Source organism: Archocentrus centrarchus, chromosome 9 (assembly GCF_007364275.1).
Source record: "Archocentrus centrarchus isolate MPI-CPG fArcCen1 chromosome 9, fArcCen1, whole genome shotgun sequence".
NCBI lineage: Eukaryota > Metazoa > Chordata > Actinopteri > Cichliformes > Cichlidae > Archocentrus > Archocentrus centrarchus.
Genome location: NC_044354.1, coordinates 7006773 through 7032489, shown reverse-complemented (window position 1 = coordinate 7032489; position 25717 = coordinate 7006773). Strand labels below are relative to the sequence as shown.

Below are 25717 nucleotides of genomic sequence, written 5' to 3'. Positions count from 1 at the left end.
GAGTGGGGTCAGCGGCACTGAACGATCTAAATGAGGCATGAATGAGCTTTTAGCTGCAGAGTCTGAAAGTAATGGACAGAGTCTGGAGATTTTCTTATGTTTCACAGATATCTTTGAGACATAAAGTAACATTTTTAAAAACTCTAAATTTCAGAAACACGTAACAAATAACGAGAAGACAGAATGTTTTATTTTTAGATTAATATCTGCTTTCTAATTATATTCTCTTCATTTTCCTTCTGGGTTCAGCACTACAATGTCCTTAAGCGCCCTCAGGTGGCCTTTCATTGCAACAACACAGCAGCTATCAAATATAAATATACGGGTTCGCGTCCCGGCCCGGCGCCGATTTGTCTGCGTGTATTCCCCTGTATCTTTCCACAATTTCCTGTCTCTCTCCACTGTTACAAAAAGCCGCTGTGGCCAAAAATGAAAAAAAAAAAAATATGCTGCTCAAAAAAATTAAAGGAACACTTTCTGATCAGAGCATAGCATCAAGTCAATTAAACTTCTGGGAAACTGGTCAGTTAAGTATCAGAGGGGGTTGTTAATCAGTTTCAGCTGCTTTGGTGTTCATGAAATTAACAACAGGTACATTAGAGTGGCAACAATGAGACAACCTCCAACACAGGAATGGTTTTACAGGTGGAGGCCAATCACATGTTTTTTCCCTCCTCATCTTTTCTGTTTTTCACTAGTTTTGCATTTGATTAGGGTCAGTGTCTCCACTGGTAGCATGAGGCCATACCTGGACCCTACAGAGGTAGTCCAGCTCCTCCAGGATGGCACACGAATTATTGAGGTATTTGAATAGAATAGAATAGAATAGAATAGAATAGAATAGAATAGAATAGAATAGACCCCAAACTACTTTTAGTGACAGATCAAAATGTGAGTGACAATCTTCTGTCACATGATTGTACTTTCGACGGAGTATTAGGTCCACATTGAGAAAAAAATTAATTGTACATTTTGAGAATGAAGTCAAAATTTAGAGGAAAAAAGTCGTAATAGTATTTGAAGCATTTTTTGTTCAGATCTTGGCTGAAAAAAAGATACTTTATCCTCCTTTATTGCAATAAGAAGCGTTATTGTCTGTGTACCATTTGATTAGAATATGATCCAGATACACAAAGTTTAACTTAGTTTAACTTTTTAAACCTTGGGAAAGTATGGGCATGGACAGCAAGGCCTATGTGTTACCTATGATTCAGTGTTTGGAGGGTGACATGTTTGTAAGACAAGCAACTTTCAAATCTAAAACATCTGCTGAGTTTGGTTTTAATTTTATCACATTATAACCATTAGGAAATGGTGTGTGTGTCTGTGTGTGTGTGTGTGTGTGTGTCGGGGGGGGGGTTCAGAAACCAGTTTCTAAAACGTGTTGTGATTTGCAGCGGATAAATATGCAGAACTCATCATCAGAATTTCGATATGATTCAAGAAACAGCAGTTGAAGATGCACAGCATTTGAAGCCTGATGCAGGATTTAGGATCAGCTGCTGCACATCCAAGAAACAGAACACAATTTCACACAGATTTGTAATTATTTGGAGTTTATTTTTGCATTTTATTCCTCTATGTGACAGTTGACAGAAAATGTGAAGGCACTTAAATCAACCAAGAAATAGCACCTTTAACGTGTGATACTAAACACCCACAGAACCTGAAGCACTTTGCTTTAGGGAAAGTTCGCATTCAAGCTATACAACATTTGAATAGGACGATCCCAAATGACATCAAATGATCATATGATAAAAAAAAAAAAAATACAAATGAAATTTTCATTTAATATCAACTTAAGAGTTGCTTTTTTTTTTTTTTCTTATTTGCACAAATGAGAAAAAACACAGCATGGAAACAGCATCATTCCACAGCCTCAGAAAAGGAATTTGGGGATGGCTGAGGACACCAGCAGCAGGATGACACTGGGACCAGTTGGAATAGCGCTGTTACACAGGTCCCCTTCACAGCAAGATACAGGACTGACACAGGCTAAACTGGTTAGGCAGCCCTTGGTAACAGCATTAATACCTGCAAGACATGATGAGAAAATTCTCAGAAACTACTTTACAAAACATGTTGTGACTTGCAGCAGGCAGATATTCAGCATTTGTGCTCAGTTTTAGCTACAGCTTCTCATGTGAGAAAACAACTCACCGTCTACTCTGAGAGAGTAACAATGGTTGAAGGCGACAGCACAAGATGTGGTGTCTGTGCAGGATTTAGGATCAGCTGCTGTGCATGAGTAGCACATTAATCCACATGCTATAGGAAGAAACAGAATACAGTTTCAGACACATCTGCAGTTATTGGGAGTTTTTTTTATGCCCTATGATATACAGTTGACCAAAAATGGGGACATACAAAGGAAATGAGTAATAAGAAGTTCTCTCAATCTGGAAAATACTTCCCCTACTGACCATAAATAAGTATTTGTTTCTAAGCCTCACAAGCTGGTTGTACAAATTATTTCAGAATTGTTACTGTCTTTAACTTTCACTTTCCTTCCACGCTTTATGATCATCTTTAAACTTCAATACATTTCTTTGTGTCAGAGCACACAGGACCAACATGAAATATATTCTTACCTGCAGACAGTCACACACAGGATCAGCGCTCCATAGAGCTGCATCATGAACTCAGATTGCTGATCAGTCTTGTGAGAGAAAAAAACTGGTGCTGAGTCTCTCTTTTCCAGTTCAACTTCCCAGTCTGCTTTCAGAACCTGAGCATTTGTATCTCTGCAAAAAGCCTCGTACCACATGACCTGAATAACCATGCCCCCTATGTGACCTCACTGTACAGACTCACCATTTTTGAAAATGAAGACAAGAACTAAGAGCTTCATACTATCATATCAAATAAGAACTGTATGAAAAGTATATTAGACAGTATACAGTAGGCATAAAGCTCTAATTCAGTGAATGGATCTAAGCATCACAGCTTAAATTCAAATTCATCTCTGCTACACTTGATCAAACCCAATTCTGACCACAGTAGCAAGCTAACCTGTTTATCCTGCACTTAATTAACACAAAGTTATTGTACTTCAGTTTCCTTTGCAGGACATTTCACGATATTAAAAACATCACTTCACATCATCTACAGATCCAGTGTCTGATTTAAAAATGAGAACATTACATTTAAGCTTTAAACTTTCAGGTTCTCAAATGCCACTAAGCCGTCCTCACCTTTAAATATAACCTCTCTTGTTCCTCTCCTCTCCTCTTTGTTGCTTCTTTCTCCATCTTTAAGTGAAGTTATCTCTCATGCTTTTCTCTGCCTGGAAATACAGCAGCTGGGCCTTTAGCTAGCAGACACACCGTGTGACAAACTGCACACAAACAGTTTGTGTGTTTTCTGATAGTTGTTGAGCTGTTAGAAATGATGCTTTTGAATTTTCCTGCCATTTTAAAAACATTCAACCTTTACTGATGCCAACTGCATGCTTTCTTTCCAGATAAACCCACACTGGATACCAAATTGAGGACTTGGAAAAGTGGTACTGAAGATATTTTGTGAAAATGGATAAAATTTGGCACTGTGGTGTTATCAAATATCTGCAGAAAAAGGGGTTAGCCCCAAAGGACATTCATGCTAACGTGATTGCTACATTAGGGGATGATGCTCCAGTTTTATCAACTGTCCAAAAGTGGGCAGCTGAATTCACGAGGGTTAAGGAGAGCCTTGAAGATGACCCAAGGTCCAGATGTCCTGCCACAGCCACCACCCAAGAAAACATTGACCATGTTCACCACATGGTGATGGGTGACAGAAGTTTAGCTGTTAATCAGATAGCTAATGTTGAGAAGAAAAGAAAAGAACATTGTGAGAACATTCTGTATAATCTTGGTGTGTCAAAGGTGTCCGCTCGATGAATACCATGCCAACTTGCTGAGGCAGCTGCGAAAGGCAATCAAGTCAAAACGGTCTGGAAAACTGACAAAGAGGGTCCTGTTTCACCAGGACAACGCTCCCGCACACAAGTCTGTAGTTGCAATGGCTACTGTGGGCAACTGTGGCTTTGAGCTGGTTGATCAACCTCCATAGTCTCCTGATTTGACACCATCTGACAATTTGCTGTTCCCTAACATGAAAAAACACTTGGCTGGGAAGCAGTATCGGACCAATGATGAGGTCATCTCTGCTGATGAAGACTTTTTTAGGGGTCAGGATGAGAACTTCTATATCATGGGAATCCAAGTGTTGCAACACCGATGAAAGAAGTGTGCAGGGGAGACTATGTCAAAAAATACAACATTTGCTCGAGTTTGACCACTGCATCGTGGTCAGCCTATGAACTATGAACCTATGAAACAGCTGGAGGTACTTCATCAACCACCTGATCAGTAACATGAAGAAAAGAGAACTTTGTAGCTGCTCCATCCACCCTGTTTGTTTCACACAGCAAAAAAACTGCAGTATGGAATTAAAAAAATACAGATGAATTGTTAATACGAGAAAAGTATTTCTAATCCGATCACTCAGTCAATGGAATAATTGATAGTTGCAACCTTTTTTGGCTGTACTGCTTTCACTGTACTGTATGATTAATCTCCATCTCATGTAACATTTAGTTGGTGAGGACTGCCAGTCTGGCTGGCTCAGAGGCTGTTCTCACACACTTTGCAGTTGTATTTTATGTTAAAATATTATTAGTATTAATTTTGAAAGAGGAATTCTTGTTTTGTTTTGTTTTTTTATACCAGTTTTAATTTTTTTCCTCTTTACATTTAAAAGAGTTAATGCAAACCAACCCATTTGTGGTATATTTTATTCACTGACCCAATGAGAATCGATAAGGAATCAAATTGATAAGTGATATTGATAATGGAATGGGAATCACTAAATTCTTATCAATTCCCATCCCTATTTATAATACTGTAAATATGGTCATTAATTCACAGTATTTGTGTGAACCTGAATCCTGATGAAAAAATAACACAAATATGAATCTGTTGGTGGATGGCGCAGTGTTGCCCAATTGGGCCAGATTCTACTTTTTTTTTTTTAGTTGGTTGTTATACTTTTAACTTACTTGCAGAGGAATATCACAATCTGTGGGAAAATTATCGGACTGCCACTCAGGAATCTGTTATCAGTATACGAACATTTAACACGTAGACTAGCACATCGGATCATCCAGGATCCTTCTCATGTTCTTAATTCAGTGTTCGAATGGCTTCCCTCAGGTCGTAGGTTACGTTGCCCGGCATGTAAGACACAAAGAAGGAGGATGACCTTTGTGCCCAGAGCTGTTCAGCTTCTTAACATGTAGTCAGATGCAGTCCTAGGCTGAAGGAATTAATTATTTATTAGTATTAATATTAGCTGGAAATGTTGGATTTACTGAGTTGTTAAGTATTATTTATTATTATTGCAGTAATTATTAAGCAGGATTTTATTGTTATTGGTATACCTGCTTGTGTGTGTGTGTGTGTGTGTGTGTGTGTGTGTGTGTGTGTGTGTGTGTGTGTGTGTGTGTGTGTGTGTGTGTGTGTGTGTATGTATGTTTGTATGTATATATGAATGTATATGTATGTATGTATATATATATATATATATGTATGTATGTATATATAGTATATATATATATATATATATATATATATATATATATATATATATATATATATATATATATATATATATATATATATATATATATATATATATATATATATATATATATATATATGTGTGTGTGTGTGTATATGTATGTGTGTATATGTATGTAGGTGTATATGTATATATGTACGTATGTGTATGTGTATGTGTATGTATGTATTATATATGTATATATATGTGTATATGTAAGTATGTATATGTGTGTGTGTGTATGTGTATGTAGATATATATATGAGTGTATATGAGTGTGTATGCAGGTATATGTGTATGCATATGCGTATGTATATGTGTATATATATTATTATACTATTATTATACTAATTTTATTGTGCTCTATGTGCCATAATTTGCCTCTCGGGGATGAATAAAGTTTTTTGAATTTGAATTTGAATTACCCAGTATTACAGTTTGTTTTTTGTTATGTGGGTTTATAGTAATATTTCAGTTTCTTCCAGGTATTTTAAATAAAATTTTAAAAGAAATTCTGATTGTGCCTGTGATGGTGGTGGTGGTGGTGGGGAGGGGGGGGGGGGGGGTCCTTCTGTTAAAACCTGTCTGTCAGACCATGGCAGAAAGCTACATGCACCACACAGCAGGCAGAGGGCACTCATTACCTCCCAAGTGGAGTAGTGTGGTAGGCGCTGCTGCGGCAGTCACTATGGGGGGTACTCGCTCAGGGCACCAAACAGGCTAGGACCGCCACTGTTCATAGCACCCTCAGTAAAACGCTTAGCCCCCCCCTTAGCACCTGTAGAAAAATATTTCTGGAGCCGCCACTGAAGCGAGGACATATTATATTTAGCTTTAGCACTACAATGTCCTTGAGTGCCCTCAGGTGGTCTTTCACTGCAACAACACAGCAGCTATCTAGGAAGCCATCCAAAGGAGACCTGGGATAGTTCAAATATAAATATGCTGCTCAAAAAATTAAAGGAACACTTTCTGATCAGAGTATAGCATCAAGTCAATTAAACTTCTGGGAAACTGGTCAGTTAAGTATCAGAGAGGGGGTTTTAATCAGTTTCAGCTACTTTGGTGTTAATGAAATTAACAACAGGTGCACTAGAGGGGCAAAAATGAGACAACCTCCAACACAGAAATGGTTTTACAGGTGGAGGCCATTGACATTAGCATATATAACATCAATATGTGCCATTGTTAGAAGGTTTGCTGTGTCTCCCAGCACAGTCTCAAGAGCAAAAAGTAGAGTACCCATACAAACAGCCAAAGTGGATTAGAACCCAGGGCCTTCTTGCTGTGAGGCAACAGTGCTAACCACCATGCTGCCCTATTAAACAACATGCAAGAAAAATTCAGGTATCGAAGTTAAAACTGCAAAAAAAAAAAACAAATATATTTTTTGTTTGCATTTTTATTTGCTTTAGGAAAACTTTACAATTGAAGCAATAATGGATTTGAATAGGATAAGCCCTAAATTACTTTAAATGACAGATCAAAATGTCAAGGGCAATTTTATTTAATATCATCACACTTCAGATTTGTTTATTTCCTCCTTAGTTGTACAAAATGGAATCAGAACATCAGGGTCCACAGTCTCAAAAAAGGAACCTGAGGATGGCTGAGGACACCAGGAGCAGGATGGCACTGGGGCCAGTCGGAATAGTGCTGTTACACAGGTCCCCCTGACAGCAAGACACAGCACCAACACACAATGCACTGGTTTGGCAGCCCTTTGCAACCAAGTTATAACCTACAAGAGAGGAGGGAAACTCTCAGAAACCACTTTACAAAACAGCATTATTGTGCATGTTTGGAATTCTCAGTATCAGCGCGTCTAACAGGAGAAAACAACTCACCGTCTACTCTGAGAGAGAAACAACGATTAAAGATGACGGGACAAGATTTGGTGTCTATGCAGGATTTAGGATCAGTGGCTGTGCATGTGTAGCATCTTAATCCACATGCTATAAAAAGAAACAATTTCACACACATTTGTAATTGGGGGGGATTCAGTGCTTTGGCAGAAAATGGGAAGTAAAACAAATAAAATCAACCAGGAAATCACTGTTTTAAAGTCTGGCACATAACAAACATCCACAAAGCCAGAAACAATTGTTTTTACACTTAATGTCTGAATAAAGAAATAATAAGATATTAAAAGGTTTAACTGCTGTTTCCTCACAAGCTGGTTATATAACTCGTTACTGAACGTTACACTGTCACTGTCCTTTCCTTCCAGACTTTAAACATTTCTTTAGTACATTTCTTTATATGTCAGAGCACACAGGACCAACATGAAACATTTTCTTACCTGCAGACAGAGTCACACACAGGATCAGAGCTCCATAAAGCTGCATCATGAACTCAGATTGCCGATCAGTCTTGTGAGAGAAAAAACTGGTGCTGAGTCTCTCTTTTCCAGTTCAACTTCCCAGTCTGCTTTCAGGACCTGAGCATTTGCATTTCTTCACAAAGCCTCCTACCGAGTGACCTGAATAACAGTGTCCCGAAAGTGACCTCACTGCCAGACTCTCCATTTTTGGAAATGAAGACCTAAGAACTTTTTTTTTAACTTGTGTAAAAATAAATAGCAAACCAAAGAAAACTTGAGTTCAAATGTTTTTAAAATATAAATTTCATTATTAACTGTGCCCAAAGTCTGTTTACTCAAATACAGTTTGATTTATCAGATTTTTTTTTCTGATGAGACAAATCCAAAGAAAAGAAGTGAAACCAAAGAGCTTCTTTACATAGTTTAACATCGTCCTGACACCAGTATTGTGCCATTAATCACAAGACTTCTCACAAGGAAGAATCATATTTTTAGACTTTCTGATATCTTTTCCCTGTTGCTGTTTTGCTGGGTTTAGGAAATGATCATGGTTTGGGTTCATTTATAATAGAAATCTACCTTATTGATTCTGGTGCAGGTCTGAATTGGGGAAATAAGAGAAGCAAGGATGGGTGCAGGGTGCTCAGTCTCTGGGAATGCAGGCTGGGAGTGCCCCAAGTGGCTCTGCGGTCTCTGGAGAGGTCTGCATATACACACAAGTAGTCTCAAGGAGTACAGGCTGCAAAATGTAGACAGTCTCTGGGGTGCATCTTTTGAAATGTAAACAGTCTCTGAGGAAGCTTGCACCGGAGCACGATAAACAATTTCTGGAGCAGTGAGGTAAGTCTCAAGAAGCCCGGTGTCAGAAGATGAAGGCAGCAACGGAGACTTTGACTGGGGCTTGATGGCAGCTGGTGCAGGCAGAGGTGTAGGTTGAGTTGAGGGCTGCTGATTCTGTCGTCGGGGTCCACGCTTCCTTTTATGAGGAGCTGGATGTGGTGGTGGCAATGAGCCTGCAGCAGTGAAGATAAGTATTCATCTGGGGGTAGCAGTGATGGAGGTTTAGTATGCACGACTCTGACAAATCTTTGAGCAGATGAAACCAAAATGAACTTATATCTGAATGAAGGGAAGAGAAAAGTATTGAGAAAAAAAAAACAGCTCATAATCCAAAACATATTACATCATGTGTCAAACACGGTGGAGGCAATGTTATGGTATAGTCACATATGGCGACCAGTGGATCCAGGTCACTAGTGTTTATTCATGATGTGACCACGAATAGAAGTGTACAGGCCTATGCTCTCTGCGCAGATTCAGTAACAGTGTCTTTATTCAACAAATTATGGACCTAACTGTACTTCCACAAGTGCAGATCAGATTTTCCCACCAATTCAAACATTCTCATTCACAAATGATTTGATGCACTAACTGCAACTCATGTGAAATTGGACCAAACTTGCTAAAAAAATGTTCTTTTCTCTTGTAAAAGTATCAGGAATATATATGTCACATTGGAACAATGTCTTTATAGATGAAAAAAAACAAAAAAAACACCATTAATGTTAGCAGCTTCTGTTTAATAGTATCTGACATTCATAACAATAACAATACATAAAGTACTTCTTTACACAGCTGTTCACTGTTGTTGTTCACTCAAAAAAACAAACATATAAAATTAGACATTCTTTTCTTTGGTAGCGTGCCTTCACAATGTACCAAGCATTCATCCACACAGGAAAAAGAAAAAGCTGCATATTTCAACACAGAAAACTTTCCCTTTAGTAGTCACAACTGTGTTTTGTCACACTAAAAATTATTTCACCATTAAACCTCCAAAAGTTCGCTATTGGCCAATCCATTTATTCTGTGTTTTAACAAAATATCCTTCTAAAATCTGTGTAAACATAAATAGAAAAAGTGAGTCCAAATGTTCTTATTTTCTGCCCCTCTTCTGTGGAACCAGCTCCCAGCTTGGAATCGGGAGACAGACACCCTCTCTATTTTTAAGATTAGGTTTAAACCTTTCCTTTTTGATCAAGCTTATAGTTAGGGCTGGATCAGGTGACCCTGAACCACCCCTTAGTTATGCTGCCATAGGCCTAGGCTGCTGGGGGGTTCCCATGATGCACTGTTTCTTTTTATTCACCTCTTTTTACTCTGTTTTTACTTCACTCTGTATTTAATCATTAGTTATTATTCATCTCTGGCTCTCTTCCACAGCATGTCTTTCTCTCCCCTCAGCCCCAACCGGTCGCAGCAGATGACCCCCCCTCCCTGAGCCTGGTTCTGCTGGAGGTTTCTTCCTGTTAAAAGGGAGTTTTTCCTTCCCACTGTCCCCAAGTGCTGCTCATAGGGGGTCGTTGTGACTGTTGGGTTTTCTCTGTATTATTGTAGGGTCTTTACCTAAAATATAAAACTGTTTGTTGTGATTTGGTGCTATATAAATAAAATTGAATTGAATTATTTTCATTATGAGATATAAATATTATAATATTTTTATAATATTTTCCCCCCAAATTTACTCAAATGCAATTGGATTTTTTTTTAATTATATCATTTCATCATTTTATCCTTATGATAAAAAGCACATATGATAAGCACACTTTATCATAATATTCTTATCATCATGAAACATTTTATTCTTTTTAAGGTCATCTTTCCTGACAGGCTGTTGGAGAATTAAACAGTTAGCCCCTGTTGGCTAAAACAGCCTACCTGAGTACTGCTGCTGATCATGTCCATCCTTTTAGGACTCCAGCAGGATACCATGTCACAAAGCTCAGATAATCTCATAGTACATGGTTCCTTGAACATGACATTGAGTTCACCGTACTTAAATGGCCTCCTGCTGTGCATCTTAATACCAGTGATCATATCACTGCGATCACCTCTTTTGTGCACATAAGTGAGAGTTATTTTGCGCCCACCCAGTTGTGACCTCACCTTCTGAAGAGGGTGTGCCATTTATGGGGATATTAATACTAGCCTACTCTGAGAAACTGAAAAACAGAACAAAACCTCTTGCATCACTCTAGTCTTCCTCTCGTGTTTTGTATTTCCTTCTTAATTCTCACGATGAAACCTCTCGGAGCAATGATCGTGTTTTTGACTCTGTCCACAGGTAAGAACTGCGTATGATTCATTTGTCTCATCTGACAGGGCTCTTTATTTATTTATTTATTATATACAGTGCTTAATGAATTTATTAGACCACCTATCATAAAAGGAAGAAAACACAAATATTTTAGAAATCTGTCAAAGACTTTTTTAAAACTAAAAATTCCTTAATTTAATGACCCAAATTCACATTTTTATACCCAAATTTGAGCCGGCACACTGGACTTCTTTGAGAGGTCAGAATGCAAGTAAATAACTTCTTTGTTTCTCTACAGCATGTGGATTAAGATGCTACTCGTGTTTAGCCTCTGACCCTCGCTCCTGCACCCAGACCACAACTTGTTCTGACCCCCTCGACCGATGTTACACCTTCTACGTGAGCGGTAAGTTGTTCTCAAACACCACAAGTGTTTAAAGATGCAAATCAGACATAATGCTAAATGCCTGGTGACATTTCTTACTGTTGTCACTCAAACTGAGGTTTTCCCATCATGTCTTACAGGCACCGTCTCTAAGGGCTGCCACTACAGCGGCTCCTGTGTCAAGCCTTTCACTTGCTGTGAAGGGAATTTGTGCAACAGCGTTATACCAACTGGTCCCAGTGTCATACTCCTGATGGTATCTTCAGCCATAATTACCATCTTCCTCTGAAGCTCTGGCACAATTAATAATCTTGGATATTTTTTTTTCAATTAAAACACAAAAATGTATCAACCACTGAATTGTTTAATTCCTTGGGTTCTGTATTTCACATCACTACAGCAAAAACAGATTTATGATGAGCTCTAAATAGAAAGACGAGCAACAAAACAGGACAGAAAAATATGAGTTAGTATGAACAGATCAACAGTTTGTATGGCTTTCTGACGAATACTCCTCCAGTTACTCATTTAGTTACTTTTCCATTTATTTCCATAAGTGCAGATGTCCATTTTCCCACCACGTCAAACATTCTCATTCGCAAATGATTTGATGCACTCCTTCTGTGACTGAAATGAGGTTAATCTGCATCTGCACCTGCCAAAAATACTCTTTTATCTTTCATAACAGACCGTATCAGGCATATACGATATTTGGTACTGCAAAAAAAACTCTGTTTAAAAGTGAATAACCCTTAAAAGGTCACCATCAATGCAAATAAGCAATGTGGTAACTTCTTACTCTCGCCTACTTTGTTCACAGGCTCTTAAATACCAGCAAATTACTCATAACAATTCATGCTGTACTTCTCTGGGTGTCACCCAAAAAAAAAAAAAAAAAAATAGTAAGAAAATTACACATTTGTTCTTTGGCAGTCTACTTTCTCAAAGTGCCATCCATTCATTCACACAGGAAAAAGAAAAGAAACATTTTAACACAGCAAACTTTCCCTTTAGTCACAACTCTGGTGTGTCATTCTGAAAGTATGTTGAAGGACTTCACAATCAGAGTACACTATTGCCCAAGCCATTTATTCTGTTTTAACAAAATGTCCTTTTAAAACCCTTCAAATAACGTTTAACTTCACACACCTAATATTTTGCATCTTGCAATCTAACCTTAAAATCCTTTATCACATCTGTTTTTCTGGTTTCTCTAGTTGTCTGCAACCAAGATGATGCAGTAAGGTTATCCTGAACAAGTGTGAAATTATGTATGCATGCATGTATTTATTCATTTGTAGAAATGCTGCTGTGTACTGTGTCAGTAAAAGCCACTCTGTATAAAATTCAAAAATTTCTTGTGGTAGGATCAAGAATGCAAAATAAATAGATAACTAATGACAGCCAGAAGATTTTTTAAAAGCATTTGTAAGATGCTGTGATTCTAAGAGAAATTCATACATAATAATAGCTCTGTTTTATAACTGTTTTCAAGCAGGGCATTCAAATTACTCAGTGTGCTTTACTCTCATGCTAGCAATCACAATGGAAGAGCAGACGAACATACTGAGGTGGCAGAATAAAACTCCTTGTGCGCTTTGCAATGTCACTGCATCGAACCCATCAGTGTGTGGAGGAACGTGTGTTTTATCGCTCTGGTTCTCTGGCAAACCTTAGATTAGCTTAAAAAGGCAAATGAGGCCACAAGGCAGACACGGATGGCACACTTATATATGGCATCTGTATGAACAACACCTGTTTTATAAGGTAAACTAGTTGTAATCGTGCAAAAGTCTTGAGCCACCCCTCATTTCTTTATGTTAGGAAAATGGCAAATGCGTGCAGCAATTTATTTGAATGTGCAAACATACATGTAAATGCAGTATATAAGGCAAAAACTGACTTTGTGAAATTCTAACGAGCTTGAAAGTCGATATTTGGTGTGACCACCTTTATTCTTCAACACAGCCTGAACCCTTTCAGGGCAGCTTTCTTGTTATTTAAGTAGTTTTCAGGAATAGTTCTCCAGGCTTCTCCAAAGCTCTTCTTTGGATGTTGGCTGCCTTTTGTTCTGTTCTCTGTCAAGATGACCCCACACTGCTTCAATAATGTTGAGGTCTGGACTTGGGGGAGGTCGGTCTATGACAGATAGTCTTCCATTGTGTGTGCTTCTATCCAGGTATGCTTTTACTGCATTGGCAGTGTGTTTGAGATCATTGTCATGCTGAAAAATGAAGTTGTTGCCAATCGGATGTTTTCCATATGATTATTACATGCTGGATGAAACCTGATATTTTTCTGCATTCATAATTCAATTTTGACAAGATCCTCAACACCACTGGCTGATATGTAGCCCCAAACTATGACAGAGCCTCCACTGTGCTCTACAGATGGCTGTAGACACTGTTGTACCTCTCTGACCTCCTCCATACATACGGATGATCATTTGAACAAAAACAAAAATTTTGGATTCATCGCTCCATGAGACCTGTCGCCACTGATTTTCATCCCAGTTCTTGTGTAATTTGGCACACCTCAGCCTTTTTTCCCCAAATCTTCCTTCCTTAAAAATGGCTTCTGGACAGCCACACTTCCACTGAGACCATTTGCGATGAGGCTTCAGTGAACAGTAGATGGATCTTTTGAAGGGCCTATTACTTAAGGAGATGACTTTCAGATACTGTTGATAGGTTTTAGGCCTGCAACTTCTTTTGTCCTCCACTTGTCCAGTTTACTTAACATTTTTTAAAGGCAGACTGCACACCATGCCAAGATATGCCAAGTTTTCAGCTAATCGCAAAATTATTGTTTTATGCCTGTCCCATTTTTTCAACTGTTGAGTCAACTAAAAACAATGGGAACAAATGATGTGCTCTTGTGACGGGCTGCTAGTAACATAGTGCCTAAAATTACAATTTAAAATTGGTTCATCCCTTGTGTTAGGGGTCAGTTTTATGCTTGAGTGATTCCTAGGTCAGTTAAGAGGTGTAACAAACAAAAACATATATTCCCGTGAAAATGATCAGGTACAGGGACTAGACTGAAAATGAGTGAAAAAGCAATCAATGTCTAAAAGAAATTGGAAAGACCTTCAGAAATCCTGGAGAACTATTGCTGAAGGCCATTTTAAAACATTACAAGAAAATCTGTCTCAGAAGCAAAACATAAAGAAATGAAGACTGGCTCAAGACTTTTGCACAGTACTGTATAACAAATATATTACTGTGGATCAATAATAAATACTTTTGTAAATGTACCCTGAGCAGTTAATTTGACTTGTGCAGACTTTTTTAGTTAAAAAGCATAAAGCAGTAGATTTTGGCACTAAAATAATATAATGGCACTACAGGTCATGGGACTCACTGACATAATAATATTTGCAGTTTCTTGTTTATGAGTACCCCTTATTAATCCCCACAATTGCGCATATTTAAAAATATCTGACAGTATCCACAAACAGAAGTTAATAAATAAAAAGAGAAACTGATTTAAAAAAAAATTATATGTGATGTCAGTGCAATGCAAATTAATGCAGGTTAGCTTAAATAAAGGTAGTTAAAAACATAAGATTAAGCATGGCTAGAGTGCTTTTTTTTTATTGCCCAGCCCAGTCACCCCCAGAAAGACACCCTATGTGGCACAGTTATCTAATCTAAATAATATTAACCCAAAACCAGCACCATGCTAGCTGTAGGATTTGGGCTTTGAGAAACAACCGCATTATTGGATGGCCATTGAGGCTGAGAACATTGATGATACAATCACAGATCGGATTTTCTATTAGCTGTGAAAGGCACATGAGGATGAGGAATAGCTTAAGGATGCAAAATGAGAATTAGAAGGTAATTCTAATTCTTTGGGCGGAGGGTTTTAATGTGCGGGCAGAGGTCCTGACAAAGAGCAGGATGGAAGAGACATGAGGTTAATCTTCATTAAAATCTCACTCTGCTCTCAAAGCAAACTCCTAGTGGTGAATTACATTTGAAAAACAAGTTTTCCCTGCTTTTACTTGGCATGTGTGCTCAAAAGAATGTGCATGTGTGTTTCTGTATGTGTGTCCAAGTCCATCCTCAATTCCTTGATGCCCTCAGAGAACCCTCGTGAAGAAAGCGATCTCATCCAGGTCCACGGGGTAATCAGTGAGGTACATTGGACCTTTATTATAATGTTCCCCCTTGTAGCTTTTCCATCGTCCTGCAGGCACATAGATGTCCCTCTCTTGCTTTCCTGGCTCCAACACTGGAGCCACCATGAGATCATCCCCAATCAGGAACTGGGAGTCGATCTTATAGGCTGCCTCGTCATCATTGGCGAGCCACCAGAGGGGCCTTATGATTGGGTCTCCCGTATCGAGAACCACATGAGCCAGTTCAAGAACCCTTGGAGCCACCAGAGTTTCATGGAGCTCTGTGAACTTCTGCGCTATCTGTACCACCTGCAGATTAATGCACAGAGACACTTGGTTAGCATGACAGTGGAGCAGATGCCACCTAACAGACAGCCGAGCAATTTAAAACCCTCAATACGTCCTACTTCACTTTTGGCATCAAAGCATGCAGAACGAGCACTAATTAATTACATAATTAATTATGTTTCTTTAATGGTTAATCCACCAGTATGCACAAGCTTTTTCATCAAACTTATATTTTTAATGCTAAAATCTAATCATTGATGTTATCCATAACCTTTCAAATTTACTGTTTTACAAAAAAAAGAAGAAAAAAATACTAAGCACATTATTATTTTTGGATTAAGATACAAAATTATTTACTTGCATTCCTGAACTTACTGTTAGTGGTTGAATGTTATGCTTGATTAATTTCTGACTTCTCAGAGAAGTCCAGTGTGCCGGCTAAAACTTGTGTATAAAAACGTGAATTCAGTTTAAAATTCCTCACTCCTGTCGAGAGCTCATTGAAAAGGAAAGAGTCCGCATTAAAGCACTTCATGACGCTGGATGGCCTTTGAGACAAACAGGTCAAGACATAAAGTGCTCTCATAGTGTGGTTAAGTATGCTCTGGAGTCGACTGCTGAGACCTCAAGAAAGAGGCAGAAAACAAAAGCTGACTGAAGGAAATGTCAGGCACCTCAAGACTAAGTGCTGGAGACAGAAGGACGACCACTGCTGAACAAGCAGAGCTAAATGCTTCTAGATTGGAGTCTGAGGACTCCAGAGGCACAAGCAGATGACTGAATGAACAAGGCTTACCTAGGAAGAATATCTGCTAAGAAGCCGTTACTGAGGCCTGCAAACATCAAGAAATGCCTCAGATTTGCCAAAGAGCACAAACACTGGACTGATGGCAGGAAGAAGGCACTCTGGATGGACGAGTCCAAGTTTGAACTCTTCGGTCAGCATTGCTGTCTTTATGTCAGCAGAAAAGCTGGAGAACATTTTGATGGTAGATGCATTGCACCCACACTGAAACATGATGGAGATTCAATATGGTATGGGGTCCCATTTCTAAGAACGGTGTGGGGAAATTAGTAAAAATCAACAGTATCATTAACAAGAACGTCTATTGCAACATCTTGGTGCATCATGGAATCCCTTCTGGACTGACTCTGATTGGCTATGCATCCATTTACCAACAAGACAATGACCCCCAAGCATGCTTCAAAGCTGTGTGGAGGCTATTTGACCAAGAAAAAGGAATCTGGTGTGGAACTGATGGACTGGCCAAGTCAAAGTCCGGACTTGAATCCTATTGAACAGATTTTGTGTTTTCAAAGCCAGATTGCACAACAGTTTGATCCACAGGAAGTCTCTGTGAACAGCCAGAAACTATTTGGAACTTAACCCTTTAACAGCGGGCAATCGCCGCCGATACACCTGTTCCCTGCCCTTACTTGCAGTGAACAGCTGGTTAACACCAAGCGTATCACTGCTGAGACGTCTGATCAAAACACACTCTGAATTACTCTGAATATTTGTCCTTTCAGAAAAACTTGGTAATTGTTGCCGGTCGGCAGGCCCGTGGTAAATAAAGAGTTAATGACAAAAGAGACAGTTGAAAATACATAAAAATAAAAAGGCTGTTATTAAAGGAGGCCAATTAAGTTATTATGTATGAATAAGAACTATTTAGTCATTTCAGTTTGTAATTTGCCTAATAAATAACAATGTAATTTTCAGATTTAAACACATTTTTGACAGATTCCTAAAATATTTGTTGTGTTTCCTTGTTCTTATAACAAGTGGTCTAATAAATTTGTTACGCACTGTATGTAAGCACATTTGATTTAACTGATTTTCATACCCTCAGTTTCCCTGTAACAGTTACGTGCAGATCTTGAAGGTTTAAACTTTGGTGCCCTCCAGTGGTAGTTTCAAAAACACACCAAAAAAAGAATATGAAGCAACAGAGATTCAATCATATCCCTACAAGCAAAAACACAATCTGACATTTAACTCTAAATCTGCTTTTCAAAGCTGATTGTCTGTTACTGCCATTTCATTTCTCATGTTTCAACTTTTAATCATATTTTCATATTTCTTGCATTTGTAAAATTCTCTATTAGCATGCCGCACTGTACTACTTACTAAAATTAAATGCAGGAAAAACTGAAAGGCTACATTGTGTTAAAAAACAAAACAAAACAAAACAAAACAAAAAAACAACAACAACTTTCCTCCATCTATAAAATATAATCTGTGCTTTATTTGGCTTACCTCATTGTCATAGGCCCATGGAGGTATAGAGAACTGCATGGCAGGCATGAAAGCAGACAGCTCCAACCATCTGATGTACAGTTCTCTGTCTGGCAGACCATTTAACCCACCTTAAATACAACACAGATGACAGACTGTCAAATAAAACCAAATCAAAGATAAATCTGTGTTTTTGACAGAGCCAACTCTCTTAAACTCTCTGTAACACATTTGTGTATGTTAGGGCATGCCATACCTGCAGTGCGGTTGGGGTATGCATTCCCTCCTATCATATCAGGTAAGACAAACTGGTAACCCAGAATGCCTATAGTCAGAACAGTCGGGATGATGGACTTGAGCCCAAGCTCGTAACCCCACACTGAGTCTCTGTCAATGATCCTGAAGAAGCAGGAGATGTTCTGACTTTGGTAACCCACCCTTAGCTCGGCATGCTCCATAAATGGTACGGCCATCTCTGTGTAGCGGCGGGTGAAGGTGGAAGGGTCCGACAGTGGGTCTAGGGTGCTAAACTGACGGGGGAGGTAGCTCGTCTCTCCTGCGTCAAACTTGAAGGAGGTCACCCCATAGCGGCTTTTGAGCATGCGCAGATGTGAGGAATACCATTCACGGGCATCTGGATTTGTGAAGTCCAAGATTCCTCCGATCCCGTTCCACCAGCGAACCAGAGCAGGCAGCTCACCGCTCGGCTCACGGACAAATAGCCCTTTCTCCACAGCAGCACCAAAATTAATGGAGTCATAGTTGATAAAAGGGTGTGTCCAGAGTGTAACCCGAAAGCCATCCTTTCTGAGTTTGTCAAACATGCCGCTTGCATTGGGGAACTTCTGCGGGTCAAAGTCAAACTCTCCGTAATCAGCAGTGTAGCGGTCATCCAGCTCCAGATGGGAGCAACTAAAGCCATGCTTGGTGATGTCAGAGGCATAACGCAGCAGCTTCTCTTGAGTTACAGCCGTCTTGTGGAGAGCCCACGTGGACCACACTGGTTGTTTGAACAATTCAGCAGATGGGACTTTGATGGGCTTTGGGAAATAGCGGCGCACCTGAGAAAAAGCACAAGAACTGAGTGACTAGTGACGTTTTTAAATGTAGTGTTTTTGTCTTTGTTTCATTCAAACCTGCACAGACTTTGTGGTTGAATAATTTGCTTTAGTTTTACATTTTGGGAAACATGCCTATTGGCTTCCTTACAATAAACAGATAAATTAGCTGAGGGCTTGCTTGGTCCCCTCCAGCTTGAGAATTTCACCTTTCCCTGCCAAGAAATAGTCCAGCACATAAACCAATTTTTTTAAATTTGTTTTCTAAAGATTTTACAAACAAACTGTAAGATTATAACTTATCTATGCACAGATAAATAAATTAATGGTGTTGATAGGTTTAGAAAAAAGGCATTTAAGTATCTTTTCCAGAATGTTAAACATTAAACACTACTCTGCAGAAGAACAGAAGATTTCTGGCAGTAGTGTTAAATTAAAATGCACATGCAGCATATGCACAGTACTTTGCCAGGATGTAACAAGTGGTCCTAGTCCAGTCACTTGTTTTGCGTCTGAGTATACACAGTGCCAAAAAGCATTTGCCCCTCTTCCTGATTTCTTAGCTTTTTGCATATTTGTCACACTTAAATGTTTCAGACCATCAAATTTGATGCAAACAAAATGCAGTTATTAAATGATGATTTCATTTATTAAAGGGAAAAAAAGCTATCCAAACCGGCCTGGCCCTGTGTGAAAAAGTAATTGTCCCTATATCTAAAAACTGCCTGCGTCACCCTTGGAAGCAAGAACTGCAATCACTCATTTGCAGTAACTGGCAATGAGTCTTTCACATCACTGTGGGGGGATTTTAGCCCACTTCTTTGCAGAATCGTTTTAATTCAGCCACGCTGGAGGGTTTTCAAATATGAACAGCTGTTTCCGTTCATGCCAAAGCATCTCAATTGGATTTAAGTCGAGACTTTGACTAGGCCGCTCCAAAACTGGTGTTTCAGATTACTGTCCCGCTGCATAACCCAAATGCGTTTGAGCTTCAGGGTATGAAATGATGGCCGCACATTTCCTTCAGGATTTTCTGGTAGAGAGCAGAATTCATGGTTCCATCAAGTAAAGCAAGTTGTCCATGTCTCGGACCATCACACTACCACCACGTTTACCTGTTGGTATGGCTTTTTAATACTGTGTAATACTGTGTTAGTTTTACACCAGATGTAACAGGACTCAAACCTTCCAAAAACTTCAGTGTTTGTCTCGTCAGTGTACAGATTATTTTCCCAAAAGTCTTGGAGGTCATCGATATGTTTTTTTTGGCAAATGTGAGACGAGCCTTTGTGTTCTTTTTGGTGAGCAGTGGTTTTCACCTTAGAACTCCCCCATGGATGCTTTTTTTGCCCAGTTTCTTTCTTATCATTGAATCACAAACACTGAACTTAACCCTTTAATACTGAAACTGTCATCAGCGACAGGAGGTACCATTCGCGCACTTCCAGCAACAATTACCACAATAACCATATGTTGGTTGTGAAGCGCAATTTCTCAGCATTCAGAAACCGTTTTAATTTTTCCGAAAGGACAAACGGTTGCATAATTATGGTAATTCAAAGTACGTTTGATCTGACGTCTCAGCGGTGATACGCTCGGTGTTAACCAGCTGTTCACGGCAAGTAAGGGCAGGTAACAGGTGAATCAGCAGCGATCACCGCTGTTAAAGGGTTAACTGAGGTGAGGCCTGCTGGTCTTTAAATGTTGTTCTGGGTTCTTTGTAACCTCCTGGATGAGTCACTGATGAGCTCTTGGTGTAATTTTGGTCAGCTGGCCACTCCTGGGAAGGTTCACCACTGTTCCACATTTTCTCCATTTTGTGGATAAATGACTCTTACTGTGGTTCACTGGAGTCTCAAAGACTTTGAAATGGATTTGTAACCCTTTCCAGACTGATAGATCTCAGTGACTTTGTTTCTCAGCTGTTTCTTTAGATTGTGGCATGATGTGTTACGTTTTGAGATATTTTATCCTACTTCCCTTCGTTAGACACGTTCTATATACCGTAAGTGATTCTTGATTCAGCAGGTCTGGTAGTAATCGAGCCTAGGTGTGGCTGGTGAAATTGAACTCAGCTTTCCAAAAAACGTGGTTAATCACAGTTAATTCATGATTTAACAAAGGGAGACAACAGCTTTTTAACTCAATAAATATATATAATCTTTTCAAAACAGTATTTTAGTATTTACTCAGGTTATTTTTGTCTAATATTAAAATTTGTTTGATGATCTGAAACATTTAAGTGTGACAAATATGCAACAAACTAAGAAATCAGGAAGGGGCAAATACTTATTTATGGCACTGTATCATTTACACTTTAAATTAGCTGCTTTTAACATATTCAAGTAGTTAAATATATGTAAAATATCCAGCATAACTTCACTCACCATGTATTTGTGAATAGAGGTGACATCTGACCCCACACAGACTCTATAGCTGAGTTCAGGAAAGGCTTGCTGTCCCTCTGGTGGTCTGAAGGGAGAGTCCTGGTACCGGGCCTGGAACCTCAGTGTCCTGTTCCTCTCTGACCAGCCCAAATGAAACGGTACCGAGTCATTAATCTTGATGGCGGTCGCGTTTGATGACAGCCAATAGCGCTCCAGGATTCCCCCAAAAGCGTTTCGATTGGAATAGACGTCACTGGTGATGAAAGGCCGTGGTTCCTCTTCTCCTTGAAATCTGATAGGCCAGTACTGTGTTGCTGTCTCTGCTCCTCCATACCAATGGGAGTCATTATAGGCCATGACGTGCTCTACCAAGTGCTTACTCTCCAGCTCCTCCCAGCGAACCCGATAACACATCACTGTGTGATGTGTTATCTCTGGTCGAACTGTTTGGATAAAAAAGTTGAGCTTGCCAGAATCTGATTGAGTGCAGCTCAGAATATCTCCCTCCTTTGAGCAGGAGTCCAGATCCAGAGTGCCAGATCTATGATGATGTGTTTACAAAAGGAAAAGAGAACACAAAGGGACCAGTTAAACACAGCTGATATCACTGCTGTTTTAAAACAAATTAGTAGTTGTGCAAAACAGAAGAAATTTACAACAATGAAAATGTTGTAAGCTCTTCAATTGTTCTACTCGTCTGTGCAGGGATTGTTCTATAGCTATTTCTGTCAGTATGAACTCTGCAGGCAAAGGACACGTCTATATCAGTCCTCCCTAAGGGTGTAATCATGCGTCAGTCTCGTCTGATTTTCCGTCATCCATCCATCGACTGCAGACAGGCAGACTTAATGGAGATACAAAGAGGAGCAATTCTGTTGAGACCAAAAAAAGTTATATATGCTATAAGCAGAGAGTTACTAAAAGCCAAGATTTGCTGGAAATTAGTTTCACAAGGGAAGTGTTTACGGAGCATCTCGATTTGGATTGCACAGACATCCCTTTGGAGCTTATCTCAGCTGTACAATGAAATAATAATTGGTCTTATTTATATTAGTTTGATCAATATGAAATAATAATTTTATGAATCATACATTGTACCATTATGTCCTCTATCACAGCTGAGATGATAATTATATCCTGATGCCACAGGCACACACAACATGTTATGTACTACATTACTACTTGTTAATAATTATCAAATTTTATCATTATCGTTTTGTGACCTTTGACGTGGGCCCTGACTGATTCTGCAAATATCATTGTACTGACATTGCTTGTATAATAGCAATAAAGTGAACTAAACTGAGTTAAACAAGGCACAGCAAAGTGAAAAACCAAAGCCCTCACGCAGGACACGAACCAGTGTCCAGGCTTGTGATTTTCAATCATTTCAGAAAGTGAAGCTGTGCAATTATTCTTCTCTTGATCACCTATAAAACATTTATTCAATGGTGTAATAATGTTTAATAATAACCAATAACTATCTTTTGAAAATGTCTGTTACAACTTTATAAAAGTCACTCAAATTATTTTATGTATGCTTTAGAAAGCATTTATTATTCATTTTTTATAAACATCAGTTCAACAATAACAGCCAATCAGGTAAGCTGTGCAACATGGTATTTATAACTGTTTACAAACATTGCTACTTTACAATAACAATCAAGGTAGTGTTTACAGAAGATTTGCAAACAAATTATTTTTATTAGTTTCAGTCTTTTTACTTATTATTGCACGGACGGCATGTGCCAGAAGAAAGATTTAGGAAAATCAGTGCAGATATTATAATAAAAACAGAAGTATTTGAAAGCGGTTGACTCACAGTCTTGTAGACATCTAGAGTCTCAATAAATATGTCCACCAGAGACTCATCAGGAGAGCTGTAATAACAAATTTTACCAAACTAAAATACCTAAACTAAGAATATTTTTATTTTAGTTTTACAAGTTCATAAAGTCATTTGAGGTGTTTGTTTATTTTTACAAAAGTCTGCTTTTCATTTTTCTATTATTTAACAAAACTGCTTTTCACATCTAGTTTTAGTTTTATTTAACTAAAATAACCATGTCTATTAGAGCAATTAAAGGCAATTGGGCAATTAAAATCATTAAACTATTAATATCAATTTATTGTGTGGAACAGAAAAGGAGGGAAAATCACCAAATTAAGAATTAATAATTAAACATAATATACAAATAAAATATGAACCCACCTAAAGGCCATAGTGAAGATAACAACCCCGGCTTGGTTGTGAATAATAAATCCATCCTTGTTCAGGTCTAACAACCCTGTCTTGAACAGCTGGGCTTTACGGAGGGACACTGAGTAGTAGCACCAGGCGACCACTGCAGCCAGGACCAGCACACAGCCCAGCAGAGATGCCATCACCAGTGGCCGACCCTCATGAGAAAGTTTCTTCTTAAGTGGAGAGCCTCCGGGTCCCCCAGCCATCTGTTGCTCCCCAGGAGCCACCGGCACAATCTGATACATGCTGAAGACGTGCAGAGAGGTGTGTAGGGAGGGTTGGAAGAAAGAGTGGCAGGAATGGACAGCTATACTTAACTCGCTGTCAGAGCTTTTGAAACAGGAATATATATCTGTGTACTGGCAGCAGTGGGGGTGAAGGGAAAACTGAGGTCTACCTGCCAATCTTTAGGAATGTCTCCATTTCTGAGTAAGGGCTGATATATCCAACCCTGTGAGACAGACACAGAGAGATGTCAGCATTCAGTTTAAACCACAGGAGGAGTCAAGAAAAAGAAATAAACCACCACAGTTACCATCATCATGCAACCAAGATTTTATGCTCAAATCAACCAAAACATCAAATAATGACAAGAAATTCAAGTTAAAGCACCAAAATAATAAAAGTTAAATGATTGGTACAGGACATACATATTCATCCAGTCTATTGTACACCCCATCACACTGACAATGCAGTTACAAGTCACTACTTGTGGTTCCATGAAATAGAAATAGCTTAGACAGCACACCATCCTGATTAAAGACTGCACATACAGGTGGTGATATATAAACAGGTGACAAAATATAGGAAAAACAACCAAAAAAAGGGGCCTTAATGATGTGTTCTTCAAAAATATTTCTTCATGGTATTTTAATTATGTCCAACATGTCAGTCCAAAATGGAGGCTCAGGTGGGATGAGATCTGGTGACTGGAAAGGGATAATTTTCACACCAATCAAACCATCTTAGTCAAGTCAAGTCAAGTTTATTTATAAAGCACATTTAAAACAACGACGTTGACCAAAGTGCTGTACAAGATCTGTAACCCCAAGGACTATACTAAATAAAAATAAAAATATATAAATAAATAAATAAATAAATAAAATAATAAAATAAAAATAAATAAATAAAAACATTAAGAACAATAAATAACATAAGAAAATTAAAAATTAAAACGTTTAAAACAAGTACCATAAAATACCATAAAACAATCATCTAAAAGGAGGTAGCACTGCAGCCAAATGCCAAGGAAAAGAAATGTGTTTTTAATAGAGATTTAAATGTGTGTATCGTCTGAGCTGTGCGGATATGGAGAGGTAGATCGTTCCATAGCTTTGGTGCTGCTGCTGCAAAAGCTCGATCACCTCTCTGTTTTAGTCTAGTTTTAGGCCTCTGTAAGAGCAGCTGGTTCGATGACCTCAGAGCTCTTACAGGGGTGTGACAGTGAAGCAGCTCAGACAGATACAAAGGTGCCAGTCCATTTAAGGCTTTAAAAGTAAGCAATAAAATCTTAAAATCGATTCTAAAACGGACAGGGAGCCAGTGAAGGGATGACAGGACTGGGGTAATGTGTTCATGCTTTTTTAAACCGGTTAAAAGACGAGCTGCCGCATTCTGGACTACCTGCAGGCGGCGCACAGATGGTTGATCTATGCCAAAGTACAGAGAATTACAGTAGTCCAGGCGGGAAGTAATAAAAGCATGAATAACTTTTTCCAGGTCCTGCTGCGGGAGATAAGGTTTTACCTTGGCAATGACTCTGAGTTGGTAAAAACTGATTTTGGTAACAGCACTTACTTGCTTCTCCATTTTAAAACTACTATCTAAAATGACACCCAGATTTTTCACAGCATCACGACAGTGAGGAGCCAAATGACTCGGAGTGCCAGAGGAGTAGCTTGAGGGGTCAAATTTACCAAAGCATATGACCTCGGTTTTGCTTTCATTAAGATTTAGGAAATTGTTTCT

General features: G+C 38.8%; 3 protein-coding genes across 4 annotated transcripts; 1 reads left to right on the top strand and 2 right to left on the bottom strand.

Moving 5' to 3' along the window:
* Positions 1 to 1558: 1558 nt before the first annotated feature.
* On the bottom strand, positions 1559 to 8042 carry LOC115786188 (lymphocyte antigen 6G-like). Of its 2 annotated transcripts, none has more exons than XM_030738239.1 (3): positions 7904 to 8008; positions 2161 to 2268; positions 1559 to 2034 (listed from the first exon to the last, which is right to left on the bottom strand). In XM_030738239.1, the coding sequence occupies exons 1-3, from the start codon at positions 7950 to 7952 to the stop codon at positions 1880 to 1882; spliced, it is 312 nt and encodes a 103-aa protein (XP_030594099.1). In that variant the 5' UTR covers positions 7953 to 8008; the 3' UTR covers positions 1559 to 1879. The 2 variants fall into 2 exon arrangements, with proteins under 2 accessions (XP_030594099.1, XP_030594100.1); XM_030738240.1 differs by lacking the exons at positions 1559 to 2034; positions 2161 to 2268 and adding exons at positions 7083 to 7342; positions 7449 to 7556 and having other exon boundaries at positions 7904 to 8042.
* Positions 8043 to 10946: 2904 nt separating this feature from the next.
* Positions 10947 to 11756, top strand: LOC115786039 (lymphocyte antigen 6G-like). The gene is made up of 3 exons (XM_030738047.1): positions 10947 to 11048; positions 11320 to 11427; positions 11547 to 11756. Exons 1-3 carry the CDS (start codon positions 11003 to 11005, stop codon positions 11693 to 11695), a joined length of 303 nt encoding a protein of 100 aa, XP_030593907.1. The 5' UTR covers positions 10947 to 11002; the 3' UTR covers positions 11696 to 11756.
* Positions 11757 to 11767: 11 nt separating this feature from the next.
* Positions 11768 to 24698, bottom strand: LOC115786038 (myogenesis-regulating glycosidase-like). The gene is made up of 7 exons (XM_030738046.1): positions 24400 to 24698; positions 24147 to 24200; positions 23717 to 23995; positions 21505 to 22045; positions 18316 to 19120; positions 18081 to 18190; positions 11768 to 15841 (listed from the first exon to the last, which is right to left on the bottom strand). The coding sequence occupies exons 1-7, from the start codon at positions 24498 to 24500 to the stop codon at positions 15494 to 15496; spliced, it is 2238 nt and encodes a 745-aa protein (XP_030593906.1). The 5' UTR covers positions 24501 to 24698; the 3' UTR covers positions 11768 to 15493.
* Between the last annotated feature and the right edge of the window lie 1019 nt (positions 24699 to 25717).